At 51.8% G+C, this 23,499-nt stretch overlaps 1 protein-coding gene across 2 annotated transcripts; it reads right to left on the bottom strand.

Moving 5' to 3' along the window:
* Positions 1 to 2,216: 2,216 nt before the first annotated feature.
* On the bottom strand, positions 2,217 to 16,188 carry SPINDOC (spindlin interactor and repressor of chromatin binding). 2 transcript variants are annotated; one of them, XM_004051412.4, is made up of 6 exons: positions 15,826 to 16,188; positions 11,500 to 11,829; positions 11,269 to 11,418; positions 10,982 to 11,107; positions 10,632 to 10,832; positions 2,217 to 3,007 (listed from the first exon to the last, which is right to left on the bottom strand). In XM_004051412.4, exons 1-6 carry the CDS (start codon positions 15,950 to 15,952, stop codon positions 2,796 to 2,798), a joined length of 1,146 nt encoding a protein of 381 aa, XP_004051460.2. In that variant the 5' UTR covers positions 15,953 to 16,188; the 3' UTR covers positions 2,217 to 2,795. The 2 variants fall into 2 exon arrangements, with proteins under 2 accessions (XP_004051460.2, XP_018892654.2); XM_019037109.3 differs by having other exon boundaries at positions 2,217 to 2,969.
* Between the last annotated feature and the right edge of the window lie 7,311 nt (positions 16,189 to 23,499).

Here is a 23,499-nt window from a genome sequence, read left to right as displayed (position 1 = left end):
AGAAACATTTATTGAGCACCTACTATGTGCCAGGCCCCAGGCAGGACACTTGGAAAACAAAGTCAATACAACCTGGTCCCTGCCCAGGAGCTCACAGTCTAGAAGGCCAAGCCATTAATCATAGAACAGCAAAGGTGCATTTAGCTTCACAATTTTACAACAAACTTTTACATACGTTTTCTCAAGTGTAAACACCCAGCAACACAGTCATGTTGTTTTAAAAGCACATTGGCATAAATGTAAACACAAGTCACAGGATTGAAAGGATGAGAGAAAACCATTTGCAGTATTTGTGCTTGCAGAACCAGATTTTTAGCATTATTTATTCCTTCCTATCAGGTAGGATACAAGTTTTGCCAATCTGTGGATAATGGTGTTTGAGACATGGGAGTTCCATGGCCGGCCTGCCTGCCTGCCATCATGCAGTGGGGGAGCCACACTAGATACAAGGCATCCTGAAGCCTTGGCCACTGCCTTCTGTCCACCACACCTGTCTTTTAATGTCCCCTAGACAAAGACCCTGTATATTTCTAGGCTCCTCCTGAGCTTGTCAGATGGGGAGAAGGGACCATGTCCCAGGAGCCCACCAAGTCGTGAGATCCCTCATACCTGGCTTGGCACATGGTGACACCCCATCAGGTGAGCACGCAGCACACGCTGCCCAGGCCCAGACCCTTCCTGCCCGAGATGAACTTCCTGGTTAGTCTCAAAATCTGGCAGTGTTGGCCGGGCACAGTGGCTCACGCCTCTAATCCCAGCACTTTGCGAGGTCGAGGTGGGCGGATCACCTGAGGTCAGGAGTTTGAGACCAGCCTGGCCAACATGACGAAAACCCCATCTCTACCAAAAAATACAAAAATTAGCCAGGCATGGTGGCGCACGCCTGTAATCCCAGCTATTCGGGAGGCTGAGGCAGGAGAATCGCTTGAACCTGGGAAGCAGAGGTTGCAGTGAGCCAAGATCGCAGCCTGGGCGACAGAGCAAGACTCCAACTCAAAAAAAAAAAAAATATGTGGCAGTGTCAGCGTCCTACAGGAATAGCTACCCTCCAAGTCCCACCTGTGCCCCCACTTCTCCTATGTGCACATTTGTCAGCATGTGCAGAGGTATACAGTCCTGCTTACCACACCTGCCATGGGCTCTAAACAGGACAGTACAGCTGGGGTTTGAGAAGGGGCTGCCTGTGTGCTCCATCTCACCAAAGGGAAAACCACACACAGATCTGGCCCCTGTTGGTTTAGTTTAGGAAGGTAAGGAATCTGGTGAAGAGACCAAAAGTGGCCTCCTCATGATCCAGGGAATAGGGGAAACCAGCAAGCGTTTGGGTTTAATTAAGCCAAGGGTTGGGTGGGATGAAGGTGGACAGCTGAGGGTGCAGGTCTGTAGGGCTGGAAAAGGCAGGGCTGAGTTTAGGACCCCTGTGCCCCTCACCATCATACGGAAAGGGAGGAGGCATCTTTCCATCTGCAAGCTGGCTACCGCCATTTCACTTTAGAAAGCTCAGGATAAGCTGGGCGTGGTGGCTCACGCCTGTAATCCCAGCACTTTGGGAGGCTGAGGCGGGTGGGTCGCCTGAGGTCAGGAGTTCGAGGCCAGCCTGGCCATCATAGTGAAACTCTGTCTCTACTAAAAATACAAAAAATTAGCTGGGCATGGGCATGGTGGTGGGTGCCTGTAATCCCAGCTACTAGGGAGGCTGAGGCAGGAGAATCACTTGAACCCAGGAGGTGGAGGTTGCAGTGAGCCGAGATCGCGCCACTGCACTCCAGCCTGGGCAGCAAGAATGAAACTCTGTCTCAAAAAAAAAAAAAAAAAAAAAAAAAAAAAAGAAGAAAAGAAAAAGCAAGCAAGCAAGCTCAGGCTAATTCCCAGCTCCCTGGTTGTGAGCACCCCTGGGCTTCTACAGTGACCTCTTTTGGGCAGAGGCCTACCAGGTGAGCCAGAAGGTACAATGTTAAAGAAAACTGTTTCTGACCCCCTTTCCAGAGCAGAGAGGAAGGGAGGGGGTGAGACGCCCACAGGTGACGGATAGCACAAGTCAGCCCTCGTTCCTGGGCTCCACAGAGGCCTGCCCTGGTGCTGTCCCACCTTCAGGAGAGGTGGCTCCCTGGCTCCCCCCAGGACCATCTTCCAACCCTCCTGCCCCTCAAGGTTGCTCTAGGTGGCCAGGTATCCTGCTAGCAAACCCTTTCCCCCAATGATGGCCCAGACGGAACTCTTAATAAAAAAAAATAATTTATTGTCAACAAAGGTGATATATACAACAGGAAAACAGATGTAAATGAGAACGGGAGTGAATGGGGTGCCCAGGCCCAGCTTCAGGCCTCTGCAGGGGTGGGACAGGAAGAGGTAATGGAGGCCTCCTGGTTTAGAAGCCTGAACAAGTGGGGAGGGGAGGTGTCCCCCGAGGTAGTGGGACTCAGTTCAAACCCCCTTATGACCACTCTTGTGTAAGGCACTGTGCCAAGGGAGAATGGTGGGGAGCAGGGGGAGGGTGGGAGGAGGTCATGGGGGACAAACAGAGGTGGGGGTCAGCGAAGGACTGGGGTAGGTGTTCTCCACAGGCCCAGTGCCCTACTGCACAACAGCCTCAGCCACCCTCGCCGACCTCAGGCCTGGCCAGGAACAGACACTTTCCAGTGCCCCGAAATAACAGTGGATGCTGCCCCAGCCCCCTCCTGCCCTGGCACCTGTTTCTACTCTCTCCACCAGGTGGGTGAGCCAGGCAGCTCTGAGTTATAAGCCACTGGGGGACGCTGCCTCCTCCCTCCCTCCCTCCCCAGGAAAGCAAGAATTTACACCCCATTCCCTTTTTCCGGCTTTCCTGCCACAGTGGTGCTGGATTCTGACAGAACTGTGGGCCAGTCTGAGGTGTCACCTGCTCCCACACGCTTGGTGCCCTGGGGGTGCCTGGACCAGTCTTGCAGGAGGCTGACCGCTGGGGGCTCCTCCATCCGCACGCGGATAACCTGGAGATCCAGTGTCCCGCGGAGCCCCGGAGGGGGAGCTGGGCAGGGATGAGAGCAGAGAGCAGTCAGAGCCCCCCAGACACCCCACCACGAGGATGCCCCCTAGAAGCTCTGCAAACTGTACCCACATTTCCAGGGCTTTCATTATGTCCACAGCCCAGTGCCTGGCATGAGGGGAAGCCCAAGGACGGCAGGGAGCTCCACTCCTGGGTGATCGAGGACTGCTGCCAGCTAGAAAATGAGGCGCACAGCCTCCCTAGGGACAAGCCAGCCGAAGCCAGGCAGCCTTCCTCCTGTGTGTATTTTGGCACAGGGACGCCCGGTGCTCGTGCCTCTTCCTGTAACTCCTACCTGCAGCCAACTCCATTTTATCTCAAACTTACTGGGCATCCTAGCCTAACGGGTTCTGCCTGAGTGGGGCAGAGGTGATGGGGTGGGAACACCCAGAAGCAGTCTAACGCATAGCTGTGCCCACAAAGGAGCTCGTGAGGGACTACGTGGGGAAGAGAAAAGACCCCTGGCGAACTTCCACCAGGCTCTTTATCTCCTGAGTGTCAACACCTACATCACCAAGACCAGGTGTCCACCTTAGCAGTATGGAGAAGGCACTCATAATGGGCAAAGCTGGGCCTCGAGGCAGAGGAAAGAGGACTGAGGACTGCCGTGGCTGCATGCAGCCATAAAAAACGAGCACGCAACAGGGACGTGTGCAAAAGTTATGTTACATTAGGGCTGGGCATGATGGCTCATGCCTGTAATCCCAGCACTTTGGGAGGCCAGGGTGAGCAGATCACTTGAGGTCAGGAGTTCGAGACCAGCCTGGCTAACATGGAGAACCCCTTTACTAAAATACAAAGAAATTAGGCAGGCATAGTGGTGCACCCCTCTAATCCCAGCTACTCGGGAGGCTGAGGCGGGAGAGTTGCATGAACCTGGGAGGTGGAGGTTGCAGTGAGCCAAGATCACGCCACTGCACTCCAGCCTGGGCAACAGAGTGAGACTGTCTCAAAAAAAAAAAAAGTTACATTACATTGAAAGGCAAAAACAGAAAATGGTGATTTCAACTACTGCACTGTCTATATTGGGAAGGATTTATTTGTGTGTGTTCCTTTTCTACCCTGTTTTTAGAGACACGATTATTTAAAATGTGGCAGAGAAAACAGGTACAATTTTGCTGTGCGATGTGCTGGAATTTAAAATGACTTAGTGGCTGCCACCGCATTTTTATCACCTACCAAATGCTATTCTGTGTTCCCAGAACACAGTTTGTCTCCCTGATAAACTATAGGCTCCCTGAAGGAACACTGAACCCCATTTGTTCATTAATTTGACAATAATTTATTGAGCACTATATGCCCAATGCCGTTCGGATTGCTAGGGGTACAGCGGTGAATGGAACTCCCTAAATGGCCTTCTGGGACTTCACATTCTATTTATCAGAGCCAACAAATAGGATAAACAAATAAAAAATGCAGTATGTTATATATGGACAGACGCAAAGTAGCAAAGTACACCAGGGAAAGGAGATAGGATAATAGGATAGCAGAAAGCTGACAGGGGACCAGAGACACAGAGGGAGTGAGGAGCCAGTGAGGCAGACAGGTGAGGGAACAGCATTTTGAGCAGAGGGAGGAGCAAATGTGGATGCCCTGGTAGAGCATGCTGGCTTCCCCAGGAACAGCAAGACCAGTGCCTGTGCCGGGAGCGGGATATTCGGGGAGAGGTCAGGAGCCTGTGGGGAGCTCACTGGTCACCACGAAGGCTCTGGCTTTTATCTGGAGTGCAACAGGAGCAGCACAGAAAGGCCGTGAGCAGAGGAGTGACTGGATCTGACTTGTGTTCTCAGCAGGGACACTCTGGCTGCTACAGGAGAGCAGAGCATAGCGGGCAAAGCTCAGCAGCCAGGAGACCTGGCTTAGGTTTGTTACAGGAACCAGGCGAGAGCCGGCCCTGACTAGGGTAGCAGCAGTGGATGTGGTGACAGCAGTGTGAGCTCTGAACTTGTTTTGGAGGATCGGCTGCTGGACAGATGCTGGGCTGGAGAAAGAAGAGGATGACTGTGGGTGCGGTCACAGCAAACTGAAGCCTGGGGCTGCCTGTTCACTGGGAAAGGGAAGATTGTGGAGTCTAGGGGTAGGGTGCATTGGGGAGACTGGGGGTTCAGTTTCAATGTGGCGAGTTTGAGATTTTTTTTTTTTTTTTTGAGATGGAGTCTGGCTCTGTCGCCAGGCTGGAGTGCAGTGGCACAATGTTTGAGATCTTTTAGACAACCATGTAGAGACGCCACCTGGGCAACTGGAAAAGAGGATGGAACCAGGAAGGAGCAGCCAAGGTGGGCATTACGAGCACACACATGGCATTGAAAGCTGTGAACCTGGATGAGATCTCCCAGGGAGCGAGTACCGACACTGACCCACGGCTGCAGATACTTAAGCACTTACTCATTCACCAAACTCATAAGCCGGGCCTACGCTGTGCCAGGCACTGTTCTGGTTACCGCGGATATTATAGTGCAGGACGCAAACACCCTAACCTGCAGGCCCTTACATTCTAGAAAGGGAAAGGCAGACAATGATATGACGTGTTCCAACTCTGGGAGCTGAGAGTGAGCGGCAAGAGAAACTGAGAAGGAACAGTTAGTGAGGGAAGAGGAACACCAGGTGAGCAGCTGCCTGAAAAGCCAAGGGAAGAAAGTTGTCTCCAGGAAGGAGTGAGTGATCAGCCCACTGTAACTGCCAGATCAGAAAGAGAAGGACCGGCCAGGTGCAGTGGCTCATGCCTGTAATCCCAGCACTTTGGGAGGCCAAGGTGGGCAGATCACCCGAGGTCAGGAGTTTGAGACTAGCCTGGCCAATAGGGTGAGACGCCATCTCTACTAATAATACAAAAAAAAATTAGCCAGGCGTGGTGGCGCACGCCTGTAATCCCAGCTACTCAGGAGGCTGAGGAAGGAAAATCGCTTGAACTTGGGAGGCGGAGGTTGCAGTGAGCCAAGATTGCGCCACTGCACTCCAGCCTGGGCGACAAGAGCAAAACTCCATCTCCAGAAAAAAAAAAAAAAAAAGAAAAACAGGCCAGGTGCGGTGGCTCACGCCTGTAATCCCAGCATTTTGGGAGGTTGAGGCGGACAGATCACGAGGTCAGGAGATCGAGATCATCCTGGCTAACACGGTGAAACCCCGTCTCTACTAAAAATACAAAAAATCAGCCAGGTGTGGTGGTGGGCGCCTGTAGTCCCAGCTCCTTGGGAGGCTGAGGCAGAAGAATGGTGTGAACCTGGGAGGAGGCGGAGCTTGCAGTGAGCCGAGATCACGCCACTGCACTCCAGCCTGGGCGACAGAGCGAGACTCTATCTCCAAAAAAAAAAAAAAAAACACCAGCAAGACAGAGAGGCTCCTCTTTCCATTACTTGTCAGTGGGTCATTGTGGCCCACCTCCTCTCCTGGCCTGCACACACTCCCCATCCTCCTCTGGCAAGGTCCTCAGAAGGTTCTAGAGTCTTCCCGGACTACCTCACATTCACATTCATCAGCTCAGCTAACCTGACCACAGGTGGCCTTTTCCAACTGTTAAATCCACGATTTTTACACCTCTAATTTTTTTTAAAGTGGCAGGATCTTTATTTAAATAAAGTCTTCAGAGAACTTCAATACGTACATAACAACACAGAAAGTAGAGACATTTTGGTCAAAGCCTCACAGGTTTCTGAGAAATCTATCCAAGCTTTGGGTTCATGAGATCGTCTGAAACCACAGGTTCAGAGCCTCTGCTCTGCAAAGAACCGCCACGGGGGCCCCTGGTTTTTAAAGATTTACTGCCTCCAGCCTATATACCTGGACACAGAGTTTTGGGGGACAAAGGTTGTCTCACTCATGCCATCTCCCAGGGTGCCTCCCTCGGGCACAGGCTCCAGGAACACTTGTGTACCACTGAGGTATCTTCTGTGGTTTCCCAGGCATCTCCAACCTCCACAAAGGCTGCCACTGCTGACAACACCCTACAATTGCCTCCGCCCCCTCAGATCACTCAAGCAGCCTGCTGAAGCCCCTTCCTCTCAGACTTTGCCCACTCACCCCAAAGAAACCTAGAATCTCAGGGATTCTCTTCTCATCTACTCACCACTCCAGATAGGTGGAGTTTGCACACAGGGTACCCCAGGACTCGAAATGAGGGCTCCCTTTCGAAAATGAAACCAGAAGACCCATTAGACAGTGGAAGAGGTCAGCCATTTAGAGCAGGGATCCACCGGAGAGGACCAGGAGACTTGGGACATGCTCAAGTCCAAGCAGCACACACGGTCTCAGGGAGCCAGGACTGGAATGTGACTCAAGCTGAAACTTGAGACAGTCAGAACTGTGATCTACGTGAAGGGGTGAGGCCTGCCTCGAGATCAGAAAACGGGGGGCTCAAATTTAGGCAAATAAACAAAAGCAACTACACACACACGCAAACACACAGAGAGCTCTCTCTGAAGGATACAAACCAAATTAAGAGTGGTATAGCAGTGAACACAAAGAAAAACCTTGTGAGGGGTGAGTGGAGTGTGACTAAAGGAGTACACAATACGCTGGCTTTTTTCTTTGTTTCTTTTTTGTTTTTTTTTTTTTTGAGACAGTCTAGCTCTGTTGCCCAGGCTGGAGTACAGTAGTACAATCTGATTGGAGTACAATCAGAATTTACTGCAACCTCAAATTCCTGGGCTCAAGTGATCCTCTTGCCTTAGCCTCCAGTCTTAGCAGGGACTAGAGGTGCACACCAACATGCCCAGTTAATTTAAAAAATTTTTCTAGAGATGGAGTCTCCTTATGTTGCTCAGGTTGGTCTCGAACACCTAGCCTCAGGCAATCTTCCCACTTTGGCATCCCAAAGTGCTGGGAATGACAGGTCTGTGAGCCACTGTGCCTAGCCAAGGCTTTTTTCTTTATGCAAAAAAGCACACCTGTCATCCCAGAACTTTGGGAGGCCCAGGTGGGAGGACTGCTTGTGCCCAGCAGTTGGAGACTAGCTTGGGCAACACAGTGAAAACCTGTCTCTACAAAAAATTTAAGAATTAGCCTGGTGTGGAGATGCACACCTGTGGTCCCAGCTACTCAGGAGGCTGTGGCAGGAGGACTGCTTGAGCCTGGGAGTTTGAGGCTGCAGTGAGCTATGATGGCGCCATGGTACTCCAGCCTGGGCAGGGACTCTGTCTCAAGAAACAAAAACAAAAGCACACCTGCTTTTTGAGAGCCCTACTCTCAGGAGAGCCTCCAGCCACCTCGTTGGCCATCATTCTATGGCTCTAGTTTCAAACACACATTTCAGACAAGTTGGTACAAGGAGACGTGCACTCCTGACCCATTCACTTCTTCAAGAAGCATTTCCTGAGCGCCTGTAAACTATGCTTGGCATGGAGAGGTGAACAGAGGACTAGGCTCGGTCTCTGCCCTGCTGGACTACATTCCAGTCTCATCCTAATTCTGTCTGCTGGGTCATGTGTGGTTGGCAGAATGATGCCCCTCACCCTAATCCCTGGAACCTGTGAATGTTTTGTTACATGGCAAAGAGGAATGAAGGTTACAGATGAAATTAAGGTTGCTCATCAGCGGACTCAAAAAGAGATTATCCTGGACTGAGTAGCCCAATATAATCATGAGGGTCCTTGAATGGGGAAGAGGCAGATGAGCCGGAACCCAGGGCAGTATCTGAGAAAGACTCTACTAGCCACTGCTGGCTTTGAAGATGGAAGGAGGCCACAAGCCAAGAAATGCAGGCAGCCTCCAGGATCTGGGCAAGTCAAGAAAATAGATTTTCCCCTAGAGCTTCCAGGAAAGAACACAGCCCTGCCAACACCTTGATTTTAGCTCAGTGAGACCCATTTTGGACCTCTGACCTCCAGAACTGTAAAATAATAAATTTGGGTTTTGTTTTGTTTTTAGAGAGGGTCTCGTTCTGTCGTCCAGGCTGGAGTGCAGTGGTGTGATCATAGCTCATTGCAGCCTTGAACTTCTGGGCTGAAACAATCCTCCTGTCTCAGCCTCCCAAGTGGCTGGGACTACAGGCACAAGCAATGTGTGTTGTTTTAAGCCATTAGATTTGTGTGATTTGTTACAGCGGCAAATAGGAAACTGACATAAGGACCATGGGGAAGAAGGAACCATTTCTTTGAGAAATGGTTTTCCCTTTTGGAAAAAGGAATGGACATCTGCCCTTCTATACAAGTTATTTTTGTAAGGGCCAAATAAACTGTATGTAAGCTTCTTTTTTTTTTTTTTTTTTTTTTTCTGGAGACAGAGTTTCACTCTGTTGCCCAGGCTGGAGTGCAGTGGTGCAATCTCGGCTCACTGCAACTTCCGCCTCCCAGGTTCAAGCAATTCTCCTGCCTCAGCCTCCCAAGTAGCTGGGATTACAGGCGCCTGCCACCACACCTGGCTAATTTTCATATTTTTAGTAGAGATGAGGTTTCGCCATATCGGCCAGGTTGGTCTCAAACTCCCGACCTCAGGTGATCTGCCCGCCTCAGCCTGCCAAAGTGCTGGGATTACAGGCGTGAGCCACCACGACTTGCCTTGTATGTAAGCTTCTTAAACTCAGTAGGAGCCCAAACAACACAAGCACTTACTGCTGTTATGAGGCAATTTACTGAGCTGGTGTTCCCTGGAGGTGTCTGTCCACTGCTCATCTCATCTATTCTCTGGACACCTAACTGAATTGCTCAGTGGCCCCATCTGGGTCTCAGCTCCACCAGGGTAAGGTGGGCACCCCTCAGGCTCTAGCTAGAACAAACTGCATGTGTGGAAATCAGTATCAGGCTTCTGGGAAACACTGGCCTCCCCGGACCCAATGACCAATTCCAGGAAACAAGGAAACACTAAGAAAAGCCCACCTGGTCAGGTGCGGTGGCTCACGCCTGTAATCCTAGCAGTTTGGGAGGCTGAGGCAGGTGGATCACCTGAGGTCAGGAGTTCGAGACCAGCCTGGCCAACATGGCGAAACCCTGTCTCTACTAAAAATACAAAAATTAGCTGGGCATGGTGGCGCACGCCTGTAATCCCAGCTACTCAGGAGGGTGAGGCAGGAGAATCGCTTGAACCTGGGAAGCAGAGGATGCACTGAACCGAGATCGCGCCACTGCACTCCAGCCTGGGCAACAGAGCAAGACTCTTGTCTCAAAAAATAAAAAATAAAAAAATAGGCCAGGCGTGGTGCACTTTGGGAGGCCAAGGCAGTTGGATCACCTGAGATCAAGAGTTTGAGACCAGCCTGGCCAACATGAGAAAACCCTGTCTCTACTAAAAATACAAAAATTAGCCGGGTGTGGTGGCGCACGCCTGTAATCCCAGCTACTAGGGAGGGTGAGGCAGGAGAATTGCTTGAACCTGGGAGGCAGAGGTTGTAGTGAGCCGGGCTTGTGCTACTACATGCCAGCCTGGGCAACAGAGCAAGATTCCGTCTCAAAAAACAAACAAACAGAAAAAGAAAAGCTCAGCTTTCAGGCCAGCCTTCCTCATCATTCAGATCCCCCTGCCCCGGCCCCGTGTCCCAGGAAACCTGAGCACCACCCACCCCACCCACCCCACCCACCCCTACTGTGAGCTCTGCCATAGAGCAGCCTCTCCGAGGCCCGGCCCAGGAGTGCTGCCTGCGAGGTCCCCACTGTGCTTCCCTCTCAGGAGGGCTCACCTGGAGAGGGGCTCTCCGCTCGGGGAAGGCCTCCTTCCACCGCTTCCCTGTCTTTGGGTGAGTCCTTGCTGTCTGGGCCCCTGAGCTGGGTGTGGGAGAAGAGCTGCAAGACGAAGCCGGCGGGGAAGCTGCCGTCAGTGAAGTGTCGGACCTCGGCTGGTGCTGCGAAAGTCTCCGTGGGCGAGTCTGGCGATGGGGGCTCTGGAAGGGAGGACGGGATGGAACTGTGAGTGAAAAAGCCTCAGGAGCTGCAGGCGCCCTGCGCCCGGGCCCTGCTCCATCCTCACTGACGCGGATTTCCTCAGAGCACTGCGGCCAGAGCCCACGCCTCCCCCGGGCCTCCCCTTCACCTGGGTCAGGGTGCAGGTTTTTGGTCATAGGTCTGCCTCTTTTCTTTCTGACTGGCTCTTCCCCTGGGGGTTCCTTCCATCTCTGACCACGGGGCTTCTTATTTCCTGGCTCTGTGGCAGGGATAGCTGCAAAAAGAAAAGACCTCATACCCTTTTTAAGAGGCCATCCCCGAACCCTGCCACCCCAGGGCTCCTGAAGATATCTGCCCAGAACACAGGGCCTGTATTTCACCCTGTCCCCAAACCCCCACCTCCACCGGGGCTCACTGGCTTCTCTGTTGACTAACCAGGAAGCTCGAGGGGGCGGAGTCCCCTGGGCCGGCTCCTTTTAGGGAGGGATGGGTTATCCTCAGAGTCAAGGAGAACGACAATTTCGGCTGGCATTCTGGCAGGGTCTGGGTTGGAGTCTGGGTCTGGGTGGGCATCCTGGCCCGAGTCTGCAGGGAGCAAGAGCACAATGAGCTTCTAGTGCCCCAACAAGTCCAACTTCTCCCTTCGCCAGCCCCAGGACCAACTACCTGAGTTGGGTGGGGACGGCTGCTCAGCTCTCACATCTTGCAAGAGGGCCACCCCTTCACTCCAGGCCTCCAGGATGTTGCTCTTCTCAGAAGGGCTCAGGTCCAAGGTGTGAGGGTGCTGCTCCAAGATGTGCAAGCGAGCCGTGTCGGCCGAGGGTGCCCGGATCTCAGCGCCACACACCATGCACAGTGCCCGCCCGCTGCCTCCTGGGCTGCTGCCCACCAGGAACTCCTGCTCCCAAGACACCTGCTGCTTCGGCTCCTCATAGCCATCACTGCCCGCCTCTAGCAGGCTGGGTCTAGGCGGTGGGGTCTTCTCCTGTTGGGTCACTGCGAGGGGAGAGGGGGAGGGTGTTATCACTAAAGGTGCCCACAACCAACAACACTTAGCACGTCTCCAGACTCAGTGGTTTGAGTGGGATGGGGGAGGAGAGCATTTCTGGCCAAAGGGTTCTTCTTCCTTCCCCTGGAGCCCATGAGGCACACGCCACACTCAACACAGCCGATGTGCCCGGGATCCCACGACTCTCGCGTCTATACTTCCTCTTGATCTAGTCTTGGACCTTAGGACTGACTACACATACTTTCCCAACAGGCTGCATTCTTGCAGGTCTCCAGCCTTTGCACATCTGTCCAGACCACCCTAATTGGGCTGGGCAACATCATCCCTGCAAAGCTTTCCAGAACCCCAATCCCTGAAAATAGATTTCATCCAAATCTGACTTCTACACTTTCTTGAGGATGAGGAAGGTAAATTCTTTTAATTTTTAAATTTTATTTATTTATTTTGAGACAGAGTCTCACTTTGTCACCCAGGCTGGAATGCAATGGCGTAATCTCAGCTCATTGCAGCTTTGACCTCCTGGGTTCAAGCGATCCTCCTGCTTCAGCCTCCCAAGCACCTGGGACTACAGGTGAGCGCCACCATGCCTGGCTAATAATTTTTTTTTTTAAAGGATGGGGGTCTCATTTTGTCACCCAGGCTGGAGTACAGTGGTGTTATCATAGCTTACTGTTGCCTTCAACTCCTGGACTCAAGGGACCCTCCAGCCTTAGCCACCTGAGTAGCTAGGGCTACAGATAGATGCATGCTATCACACCCAGCTAATTAACAAACAAAAAAAAAAATTTTAAGAGATGGGGTCTTGCTATGTTGCCCAGGCTGGTTGTGAACTCCCGGGCTCAAGCAATCCTCCTGCTTCAGCCTCCCAAAGTGCTGGGATTACAGGCATGAGCCACCGTGCCCATTCTAAAGGCCACCCCATCCCCTCAGAACTCGCCTCCCTTCTCAGTGCTCACAGAGCATTTACAGCCATGGTCCCACTCCTATTGCTGCCTGATACCTGCTCTTTGTGTACACAGACAGACCATAAGCTTTCACAGGGCATCACCCTTTCCAGTTCAGCAAAGAAGGCAGCCTTAGACCTGCATCAGCCTGCAAGCTCAGTGCTTTTACGAAGTGCCCATGATCCTTCACGGCTGCATCTCCCTCCTACCTTCCAGAGAGGATGGGACAAAATTAAAACACAGGAGGCCCTAATACCTGGGGGCTGCATGGAAGAGGTGGTATGAGAAATAGGAGCCTCGGCTTGCATGGATGCAAGAGGTGGTGTCTGAAACAGATACGAGATATGTCTTGTACCTATCTCTCATGCGACCATGGGCAGAAAACCTGACCTCTCAGTTGCAATCAGCTTTCTTCCCTACCAGTCTTCCAAAACAGCTCTCATCCAAGTCAGCAGTGCTAAACTCTGCGGTCAGTTTCTCAACTTCATCCTCTGCCGATCACCTCTTCCATCTTGATTTTCATCACTTGCGTCTAGGGCATGACCTTCTGTTGGTTCTTCTTTTGCTTCCCTGGCCCTCTTTCTCAGTTATGTGTGCTAGTTCTTCCTCATCTCTTCTCAATATTCCCTCCCTTCCTCTGGCTTGTTGCTGAAGAACCATCTCCCCTCACTAGAGCACCCCATTCCCCTTATGCATCACCTCCAACACAGCACACATCACCACCTGGCACTTGTTTTTGGGATGTTCACTTCCTGTCTCCTTACCACACCATAGCATCCATGACCACGGCCAGGCGCGGTGGCTCATGCCTGAATCCTAGCGCTTTGGGAGGCCGAGGTGGGCGGATCACCTGAGGTTGAGAGTTCGAGACCAACCCCACCAACATGGAGAAACTCCATCTCTATTAAAAATACAAAATTAGCTGGGCGTGGTGGCACATGCCTGTAATCCCAGTTACTCGGGGGGTTGAGGCAGAAGAATCACTTGAACCCGGGAGGCGAAGGTTGCAGTGAGCTGAGACTGTGCCATTGCACTACAGCTTGGGCAAAAAGAGCAAAACTCCGTCTCAAAAAAAAAAAAAAATCCATGACCATACAGATTTCTGATGTTTTGCATCTGTATCTCCAGCATCTGTATCTGTATCTCCTCGCATGCAGTGGCATTTAGTAATGTGTGATGAGGGACTGACTCGGTCTCCAACCTGCCATCAATGGAGTTTCCCAGGACTCAGTCCTTAGACACTTCTCTACTTCCTTCTCATCCCACTGTCTGCCTGCTGGCAATTTCTGTTTACGCCACTAGCTAGATACTTCCAGGAAATCTAGGCCCATGTATCTGACTGCTTAGTTGACCTCTCCACCTGAATATGTCATAAATAGGCATCTCAAACGTAATCATATTCAAACTTTCACTCCCAGTCTCCCAAGAGCACCGCAGCCTTCCCCATCTCGGAAAATGGGAAGGCTGTTCCTCCAGCTGCTCAGGCCAAAAACCTTGAATTCAATCTTTCTTCCTCTCTCCACCGAAATCTTTCCAGAAGCTTGTGCTGCCGGACCTTTGCACTTGCTATTTGGCCTGAAATGCTCTTCCTGCAGATATCTGCAAGGTTGGCATCCTCACTTCCTTTGGGTCTGTGCTCAAAATTCACCTTATTAGAAAACCCTTTCTGAACCACTCGATATATTCAATTAAATACCCATTCCTCCTCTTTCTCCTTTTCCTGCTTTAGTGATCTCCGAACCATTTATTGCCACCCAACATACTATACATGAACCTATTTCTCTGTCTTTAGCCATTGGTATATATATGTTCTTCAAGAGCAGGGTTTCGGTTGCTCTGTTTACTGCTACTACTTCCCAGCCTAAAAACACTAGCCTAAACAGCCTAAAGTAGACGTCCAGTGAATATTGGTTGAATGAATTCACCTGTCTATTCCCGCCCTAACAGTGGGGATAAGGCCACCCTTGCAGGGTTGAGAGGATTAACTGAGACAGCCTCTGACAATGCCCAATGAACACTCAACAAATATTAGCAGAAGTAGGAAAACAACCTATCTTTTGGACTAAATGCTCCGAGAAGGGAGGTGACCTTTATTTCCCTCATGAATTTTATAACCCTTCCAGTTCCAAAAAGGATGACAGGCAGTGCAGACAGGCATCATTCTGTTCGGCTGAAGTTCAATGAATGGCCTTGCTGCTCTCAACCTCTTCTGGGTACTATCCCGCCTAAGAAAAGCGGGGTGGGAGAATGGAAATATATTTGCATTTTCATGCATATTAAGTCTCCCACAAAGATGGCTCTTTGTTTTCTTACGGTTTGCAAGCTCCTGAGGACTAGAAATCGGTGAAGGGGGAGGGGACCGCGAGTGTTCTGAGACTGTTCCTCCCATCCCCTCCCAAAGCTAATCTCGTTCTAGCACTGCACTGCTTTTCCAAACTAGCTGTTGTATGCAGTCCCATTCATCCCTTCTCTCCAGAACTTGACACCTGTGGCTCCTGCAAGTGGAAGGCCCGGGAATGGGAATGAAGCGGGGTGGTGGGCAGGAAAGCGTTATGCTCGGAGAGCCCTTAAAATTCTCCTGGAGGTCGGCAGCGGCGCCCGCCTGCAGCCTCCGGCCTAGAGGCTTCGCCGCCCCTCGGACTAGAACACAGCCCGGCCGTTGTGCTTGCCTCCGCTTCCCAGGCTGTGAGACGGCGGCCGCAACCACCCAGCGCCTCTGGGGATCCGGCCTCCGGTGCTGGGCCCGGGAGAGGGGGCGCTTGGGCACCGGAAGATCCGGAGCGTGCGGGGCGTGGATCGAAGTCTCCAGACCCTGGGCGGGGGAAAGGGGAAGGGAGGGGGAAATCGAGGAGGCCTGAGCTTCTAAACCATGGTGGGGGAGGTGCAAGAGCGCGCCCTGGACCCAGATCCGAGAGGAAACCTGGGCCCCAGGCTGAAGGGGGTGAGAAGGTGCCCGGGTCCCGGACCCCGACTGGGAAGGGACGGCCCCAGCCCCGGCCCCGCACCGTGACGCGGAAGTGGAATCCCCTCCATCCTCACCTCTGAGCATCGGCTCGGGCCGCGGAATTACTGCCACCACCATGGCCTCCTCCTCGTCCTCCCCTTCCTCGCATTTGAGCGTCACCTCGAAGCAGTCGAGTGCGGCGCCCTCGGCCTTTAGGGCCATGGTGCGGCCGTGGGCGATAGCAGTGGCCGGAGGACTGGCGCGCAGGCTTCGGCGCGCAGCCGGCAACCGCCTCCCGCCTCCTGGCCGGAACAGCGCCGGGCCCGCCGCCCGCCCCGCGCAGCCCCCTCCCCGCCGCTTGCCCGCCGCTCGCCGGCCGGGCCTCCCCGAGACCTCGGCGCGTCGGGAGCTCGGGCGGGGAGGGCTCAATCCGGGGCCCCTGCCCCCCGCCGCTCCCTTTTATGGAGGCTCATTGTCGGCGCCCGCCCGGCCGGCCAGCCGCGGACCCGCCCCCGATGCCGCGCGGCCAATCGCGCGTGGCCCCGCCCCGGGCACGCGGCCCCGTTAGAAACCCTGGACCCGGGAGGAGGCGGGAAGGGCTGAGGGGACCCGGGGCCGCCCGGTGCGCAGAGGCAGAGGGGCCCCCAAAAGCCGCAACGCGGGCGCCTCAGTCTGCGGGCCAAGCCCGGGGTTTCCCTCCATTAAGAAGTCAGTTGGGCGTTTCTGCTGGCGTGGAGAGCGCTACCAGGTGCCCCCGGATTTTGATCGGGAGTCGCTTTTGCCTTTCCGTGGACAAGCCTTCCTCCGCCAGCAGATGCCCCGGGCAGGAGAAGAAGCGGTGGGTGAGTGGAAAGGGCCTTGGTATGGAAACGCAAAGACCGAATTCCTTCTCATCTGCCAGCTCCGTGGCCGTGGGCACATTATCTGTTTTCTTAGTCCGGCTCATCGTTTCTTTCAAAAACCATTTTGGACCCTTCTGAGAAGGCAAAGAAGAGAAGCAGAGTGGACTGTGAGCGGACATAAACCACCCTGATGGGTATGATTTCCATTTTTGGCACGGGAGTCCAGAGATTTTGTGACCCTCTCCAAGGACACACAGCAATCCCTTGAGAGCCCCAAGACCACAGTCCAGTTGCCATGACATTGCTGCCCTATAACCACACTCTGGGTGAGCTTTTACTTCTGTGACATGGAATGTGCATCTCCCTCTTCTATAGCAACCCTCATGAGATTTCAGCTCAGAAAATGCAAAATGTCTGACACTGAAAATCCATCTTCGAATGTCGTTATATCAGACCAGACACAGTAGTATTCAGAATCGCATAGTAGGATGGGGGTGTGAGAAGAGGTGTGAACTAGTCTATATGGATTGCAGTCAATTTTTTAATTTTTTTTTTTTGAGACAGAGTCTCGCTCTGTCACCAGGCTGGAGTGCAGTGGCGCCATCTGGGCTCACCACAACCTCCGCCTCCCAGGTTCAAGCTATTCTCCCGCCTCAGCCTCTCGGGTAGCTGGGACTACAGGCACGTGCCACCATGCCCGGCTAATTTTTGTATTTTTAGTAGAGACGGGGTTTCACCATGTTGGCCAGGATGGTCTTGATCTCTTGACCTCGTCATCCGCCTGCCTCGGCCTCCCAAAGTGGGATTACAGGCGTGAGCCACCGCGCCTGGCCTTGCAGTCTATTTTTAAGGGAATTATTTTGTTATGTGCAAGTGTATCTGATATTTTAAAGGTTTTACAACAAAGGTATTACCAAGCCTGTTTAACTATTTCTGCTGAATGGTCATTCTCTACCATTTGCTACAGATCCCTTCCGTGCCCCTCTGCTCTGCTCTGTATTGCAGTGGGCTGAGTCTTGCAGGGGGCAGTTTCTCAGGCTCCCAGAGCATCTGGCTTCAGGCCTCGGTTTAGCCAATGGAAGGCAGTCGCAGGAGAAGAGAAGGCAGGAGGAAAGAAAGAGCCATGGTATTTCTTCTCTTTCTCTCTCTTGCTCAGGCTCAGGTGACATGTCCAGCAGCAGATGAGGCCTCTCAGTGGCTCCAGCTCATGGATAGGTAGCTGTGGTCCCAACATCTGTAGGATGATCCATGCCCCTGGGCTCTACTCAGTCCACCTCCTCTTTTTGTCCCTGCGGGTTAGGAGTTGTAGGCAGCTTCTTGCTTTTGCCAGTCTCTGTACTGCCTCTCTCTGTCCCCTGCTGGGCTTTCCAGACCTCCCTGTTAACCCCTGTTAATCGTGTCACCAAAACCCTGCATTACATTCTCTCTGTTTTCAATACTTAAAGTGGTTCCCTCCTGGCGGCGCGCAGTGGCTCCCAACTGTAATCCCAGCAGTTTGGGAGGCCAAGGCAGGTGGATCACTTGAGGTCAGGAGTTCGAGACCAGCCTGGCCAACATGGTGAAACCCCGTCTCTACCATAAGAAAAAAGAAAAAAGAAATTAGCCCGGCATGGTGGTGTGTACCTGTAATCCCAGCTACTTAGGAGGTTGAGTCAGGAAGATTGCTTGAGCCCAGGAGGCGGAGGTTGCAGTGAGCCAAGATCGTGCCGCTGCACTTGACTCCAGCCTGGGCGACAGAGCTAGATTGTCTCAAAAAAAAAGTGGTTCCTATTTTCCTGGTTGAACCTTGAGCGATACACCCAGTATTGTACCATCCAATTAGTAGACATTATTTCTTTTAGGTCATATTATTCTCAGCTTATAGAGCAAGAAGTTGAAGCTTAAAGGGTTAGATTACTTGCCCAAGGTAATACAGCAAGAATCTTATTTCATCCAACCTAGAGTGAATATTTCCCCCACATTTTAATATCCCTCAAATGGTGATGCTTTCTATAATCAACATCAACGTGAAGTTTAGGACTGAAGTTTAGGACTATCAGGAAAGTGAAAGATGGCTTTTCTGGCATTCAGATTGTGCTGTTACCAGCAGAAGGTAAGCTATGTTTAGAATGAGACATAGATGAAGCCACTTCATGACCACAAAGTGACTTCGCCTTTTTTTTTTTTTTTTTTTTGAGATGGAGTCTCACTCTGTCGCCCAACCTGGAGCGCAGTGGTACAATCTCGGCTCACTGCAACCTCCGCCTCCCGGGCTCAAGCAATTCTCTGCCTCAGCCTCCCAAGCAGCTGGGATTACAGGCGCCTGCCACCACACTTGGCTAATTTTTGTATTTTTAGTAGAGTCAGGGTTTCACCATCTTGTCCAGGCTGGTCTTGAACTCCTGACCTTGTGATCCTCCTGCCTCAGCCTCTCAAAGTGCTGGGATTACAGGCGCGAGCTACTGCTTCCGGCCTTTTTTTTTTTTTTTAAACGGAGTTTTGTTCTTGTTGCCCAGGCTGGAATGCAATGGCGCAATCTCAGCTCACTACAACCTCCGCCTCCCAGGTTCAAGATTCTCCTGCCTCAGCCTCCCGAGTAGCTGGGATTACGGGCATGCGCCATCACACCTGGCTAATTTTGTATTTTTAGTAGAGACGGGGTTTCTCCATGTTGGTCAGGCTGGTGTCGAACTCCGACCTCAGGTGATCCGCTTGTCTCGGCCTCCCAAAGTGCTGGGATTATAGGTGTGAGCCACTGCTCCCGGCCGACTTTGCTTTTTTTTAAAAAAAGATTTTTTTTTTTTTTTTTAGAGATGGGGTTTCACCATGTTGTCCAGGCTGGACTCAAGCAATCCACCTGCCTCAGCCTCCCAAAGTGCCGGAAAGTAGGTGTGTGCTACTGTGCCCGGCCTGACTTCACCTTTTTTGGAGCAATTGCTATTTCTTTTTAGCAAAAATTACTCTAGTCCAGGCTGGGCGTGGTGGCTTACACCTGTGATCTCAGCACTTTGGGAGGCCAAGGCGGGCTGATCAGTTGAACCCGGGAGGCAGAGGTTGTAGTGAGTCGAGATTGCGCCACCTCAATCCAGCCTGGGTGACAGAGCGAGATTCCATCTCCAAAAAAAAAAAAAAAAAAGATACCCAGTTTCTGACCTGCCCCTGTTTCTTGACAGCATTCAATCCTGAACCAGTTCCATTTCCCTAATTCTTCCATAGAACTATGGGAACGAGGCCAAATTTAAGGAGTTTCCTGAGGGTGCCTTGAGGGTTTCCCTGGGATGTATTCTCCTTCACTGCAGCAAATTAAACCTAATTTTGGTTACAAGTGTGTTCCTGGTGGTCCTTGGTCACAGGGCTTTGACAACCCCAACCAATTTATTTTGCCTACATTTTCATGTATATGAAGAGTGATATATCATGAAAACCTATGTTAAAATATCAACAAATCTAGGGCCGGGTGCAGTGGCTCACACCTATAATCCCAGCACTTTGGGAGGTCAAGGCGGGTGGGTCACTTGAGGCCAGGAGTTCGCAACCAGCCTGGCTAACATGTCCAAACCCAGTTGCTACAAAAAATACAAAAATTAGCTGGATGGCCGGGCGTGGTGGCGCACGCCTGTAATCCCAGCACTTTGGGAAGTCAAGGCGGTTGGATCACCTGAGATTGGGAGTTCGAGACCAGCGTGGCCAACATGGTGAAACCCTGTCTCTACTAAAAATGCAAACAATTAGTCGGGTGTGGTGGCGGGCACCTGTAATCCCAGCTACTCAGGAGGCAGAGGCAGGAGAATCACCTGAACCCAGGAGGCACAGGTTGCAGTGAGCTGAGATTGTGCCATTGTACTGCAGCCTGGGCAACAAGAGGGAAACTCCATCTCAAAAAAAAAAAAAAAAAAAAATGCCAGGCACAGTGGCTCATGTCTCTAATCCCAGCACTTTGAGAGGCCGAGGCAGGGGAATCACCTGAGGTCAGGAGTTCAAGACCGTCCTGGCTAACATGGTGAAACCCCATCTCTATTAAAAGTACAAAAAATCAGTCGGGTCTGGTGGCGGGCCCCTGTAATCCCAGCTACTCAGGAGGCTTGAGGCAGGAGAATCACTTGAACCCAGGAGGTGGAGCTTGCAGTGAGCTGAGATTGGGCCATTGCACTCCAGGCTGAGCAACAAGAGCAAAACTCTGTCTCAAAAAAAAAAAAAAGGCCGGGCGTGGTGGCTCATGCTTGTAATCCCAGCACTTTGGGAGGCCGAGGTGGGTGGATCACGAGGTCAGGAGATCGAGACCATCCTGGCTAACACGGTGAAACCCCGTCTCTACTAAAAATACAAAAAATTAGCTGGGCGTGGTGGCAGGCGCCTGTAGTCCCAGCTACTTGGGAGGCTGAGGCAGAAGAATGGCATGAACCTGGGAGGTGGAGCTTGCAGTGAGCCGATCTCACGCCACCGCACTCCAGCCTGGGCGACAGAGTGAGACTCTGTCTCAAAAAAAAAAAAAAAAAAAAAAAAATTAGCTTGGTGTGGTGGCGTGCCCCTGTAATCCCAGCTACCTTGATGTCTGAGGCATGAGAATCGCTTGAATCTGGGAGTTGGAGGTTGCAGTGATCTGTGATTGTGCTACTGCACTCCTGCCTCGGCACTCCTGCCTCAGTGACAGGGCAAGACTCTGTCTCAAAAAAAAAAGAAAAAAAATCTGCAAGTCTAAAAGAGCTCTTTTTTTTGTTGTTGTTGGGACAGAGTCTCACTCTGTCTCCCAGGCTGGAGTACAGTGGCATGATCTCGGCTCACTGCAACCTCCACCTCCCAGGTTTCAGTGATTCTCCCACCTCAGCCTCCTGAGTACCTGTGATTACAGGCATCCGCCATCACACCCGGCTAATTTTTTGTATTTTTAGTAGAGATGGGGTTTCACCATGTTGGCCAAGCTAATCTCGAACTCCTGATCTCAAGTTCCGCCTGCCTTGGTCTCCCAAAGTGCTGGGATTACATGCATGAGCCACTGCACCTAAAAGAGCCTAAAAGAGCTCTTTTAATTTTTTTTTTTTTTTGAGACAGAGTCTTGCTCTGTTGCCCAGGCTGGAGTGCAGTGGCGCTATCTTGTCTCACTGCAACTTCCACCTCCCGGGTTCAAGCGATTCTCCCGTCTCAGCCTCCTGAGTAGCGGGGATTACAGGCATGTGCCACCATGCTCAGCTAATTTTTGTATTTTTAGTACAGACGAGGTTTCATCATGTTGGCCAGGCTGGTCTTGAACTCCTGACTTCAAGTGATCTACCCACCTCGGCCTCCCACAGTGATGGGATTATAGGCATGAGCCACCGAATCTGGCCAAAAGAGCTCTTTTAATAAACGTAAAATAAAATTCCAAGTGATAAGAGATCATTGTCATAGTTTGGCAGTACTTTTTTCCTTGGGGATACATAAAATAATGGTTCATCTTGCAACCCATGATGTCCTAGATTTAATGAAATGTGGCTAGTTGCTAAGGCAGGGCCCAACCCTAGCTCTATCCCCCGTCCTTGCTTTTAAACACTGCAGTGCTTAGATGAAGAAACCAAATCAAACAACATGAAAGTCACAGAAGCGAATTGGTCGGCCTGCAAAGCCAGGCCTTCTGCCTTGCATACCTGCTCTGCTGAGCAAACCTTCTCTGTGCTGAGCTCTGAGGGAAGACTCCAGACCATCTTCAGTGGAGTTATTAGGAATTCCAGGAATTCTCCTCCACCAGCTACACAGCTACATAGAAAGTGCCAAATACAGGAATCGAATTTTTGTTTGTTTGTTTGTTGTAGAGGCAGAGTCTGGCTCTGTCACCCAGGCTGGAGTACAGTGGCGAAATCATAGCTCACCACAGCCTCGAACTCCTGGGCTCAAGCGATCCTCCCACCTCAGCCTCCCAAAGCGCTGGGATTACAAGTGTGATTCACTGTGCCTGGCCAAGAATTGGAATTTATTTATTTATTTGATTTATTATTATTATTACATATATATTTTTGAGGCGGAGTCTTGCTCTGTCACCCAGGCTAGAGTGCAGTGGCACGATCTCTGCTCACTGCAACCTCTGCCTCCTGGGTTCAAGCAGTTCTCCTGCCCCAACCTCCTGAGTAGCTAGGATTACGGGTGCGCGCTACCATGCCCAGCTAATTGTTTGCATTTTTTTTTTTTTTTTTTTTGAGACAGAGTCTTGCTCTGTCGCCCAGGCTGGAGTGCAGTGACACGATCGTGGCTCACAGCAAGCTCCACCTCCTGGGTTCACGCCATTCTCCTGCCTCAGCCTCCCGAGTAGCTGGGACTACAGGCGCCCGCCACCACGCCTAGCTAATTTTTTTGTATTTTTAGTAGAGATGGGGTTTCACCGTGTTAGCCAGGATGGTCTTGATCTCCTGACCTTGTGATCCACCCACCTCAGCCTCCCAAAGTGCTGGGATTACAGGCGCGAGCCACTGCGCCTGGCTAATTGTTTGTATTTTTCGTAGAGATGAGGTTTCACCATGTTGGCCAGGCTGGTCTGGAACTCCTGACCTGGTGATCCACCTGCCTCGGCCTCCCAAAGTACTGGGATTACAAGCGTGAGCCAATGCGCCTGGCCCCATTTTGTATTTTTATAGAGACAGGGTTTCCCTATGTTGCCCAGGCTGGTCTCAAACTCCTGGGCTTAAATGATCCTCCCACCTCAGCCTCACAGAGTGCTGGAATTACAGGCATGAGCTACTGCGCCCAGCCAGGAATCTTAATTGTTGAGACAGCTTCCTGTGGAGGAGAGAGGGTAGACCCTTACTAATCTAAGTTATGTCTGTAACTCGTCTTTCGACTTAGCGAATTTGGCCTTGAGACATGAGATTCCTAGGACGGGGCAGGACAGACTGAAAACAGGAAGAGTGGAGAACCAGTGGCTTCTGTCCCAGCAAATAGTTGCTCCAGGCCACTCCCCATGGTGTCCCCTAGGCTGGAGGC

This window comes from Gorilla gorilla, chromosome 9 (genome assembly GCF_029281585.2).
Source record: "Gorilla gorilla gorilla isolate KB3781 chromosome 9, NHGRI_mGorGor1-v2.1_pri, whole genome shotgun sequence".
In the NCBI taxonomy this organism is placed as follows: Eukaryota; Metazoa; Chordata; class Mammalia; order Primates; family Hominidae; genus Gorilla; species Gorilla gorilla.
This window is presented reverse-complemented; position numbering and strand designations above follow the sequence as displayed.